General features: G+C 40.0%; 1 protein-coding gene across 7 annotated transcripts in view; it reads left to right on the plus strand.

Moving 5' to 3' along the window:
- MORF4L1 (mortality factor 4 like 1) overlaps positions 1–1,024 on the plus strand; it is a 55,851-nt gene that overhangs the window by 39,564 nt on the left and 15,263 nt on the right. For 4 of the 7 annotated variants that reach the window (XM_019503898.1, XM_019503893.1, XM_019503897.1 and 1 more), the window contains one exon: positions 752–924. In XM_019503898.1, the coding sequence (XP_019359443.1) occupies positions 752–924 (173 nt within the window). Of the gene's footprint in view, positions 1–751; positions 952–1,024 lie in introns of all 7 variants that reach the window. The other 3 variants (XM_019503892.1, XM_019503896.1, XM_019503895.1) reach the window with 1 other exon arrangement.

Genomic DNA, 1,024 nt, shown 5'->3' on the forward strand with positions numbered 1-1,024 from the left:
CTGGCGGGCCACATCCAGCCCCTGGGCTGCATTTTGCCCGCCCCTGGTTTTATAGGGTGAAGACTGAATCATTTCTAAGAGACAGGCAGCAAATATGTTTTGTACAGAAGGCTAAGTCCCTGTGTAACTACATTGTAATCAGAAATGGAGTAAAGTCTAGGGCTACGAGAGTTGTGTTCAGGGAACTTAAGGCAAGAATTCTTCAGCTGAACTATTTTATGATCTCTTCCAGTCAGTTTGCTCTTCCGTTATAAAGTACTGGTGCTTCTTGAACTGCCACACCCAACTCTGGCTCAATTCCATTGTAGATTATTACTGATCTTGGTAAAAATGAGTGGAATAGAAATGACAGCTGTACACTTGAAGACTTCTTTGAAGTGCTTTTCCATCTTGGTTTCAGTACTACTTTTGTGTTTTTTAAAGCATTTGGTGAAACATTGCCTTGGAGTGTGAAGCTTGCTACTGGCCTCTTTTTCCTTGTGTTGAAATTTTGCTTCCTATGTCTCTCTATATAGGGCCAGAACAGTGCATTTTTAAAAAGACGCTAGAAATAACAAGGGTTTTTCTTGTGTGCACATGTGTAATATACCATTAAAAAATATATTTTTTAATGAAATCTTGCCTGGGCTCTTCAGTGGGGTTAAGAGTCATGTGGCCAACTCTCTCAGTTCTTGTGACTATGTATAAAAGGACAAAAACACAGTAAGCCAACCGAAAAATGTTAATATTCCATGTGTCTTTTTGTTATCAGAGAATATGCTGTTAATGAAGTTGTTGCTGGGATTAAGGAGTACTTCAATGTAATGCTGGGAACTCAACTGCTGTACAAATTTGAGAGGCCCCAGTATGCTGAAATCTTAGCAGATCATCCGGACGCTCCCATGTCCCAGGTCTACGGTGCACCTCATCTGCTACGACTCTTTGGTAAACACAGGGCCCCCCTGTTTCCAAGTAATTTAATCATTTTTTTTTTTTTTTTTTCTTTCCCTCTTGCTGCCTAAAATTCCCCAATATCTGAATTTGA

Source organism: Gavialis gangeticus, unplaced genomic scaffold (assembly GCF_001723915.1).
Source record: "Gavialis gangeticus isolate Ggan-Ray unplaced genomic scaffold, GavGan_comp1, whole genome shotgun sequence".
Taxonomy (NCBI): domain Eukaryota; kingdom Metazoa; phylum Chordata; order Crocodylia; family Gavialidae; genus Gavialis; species Gavialis gangeticus.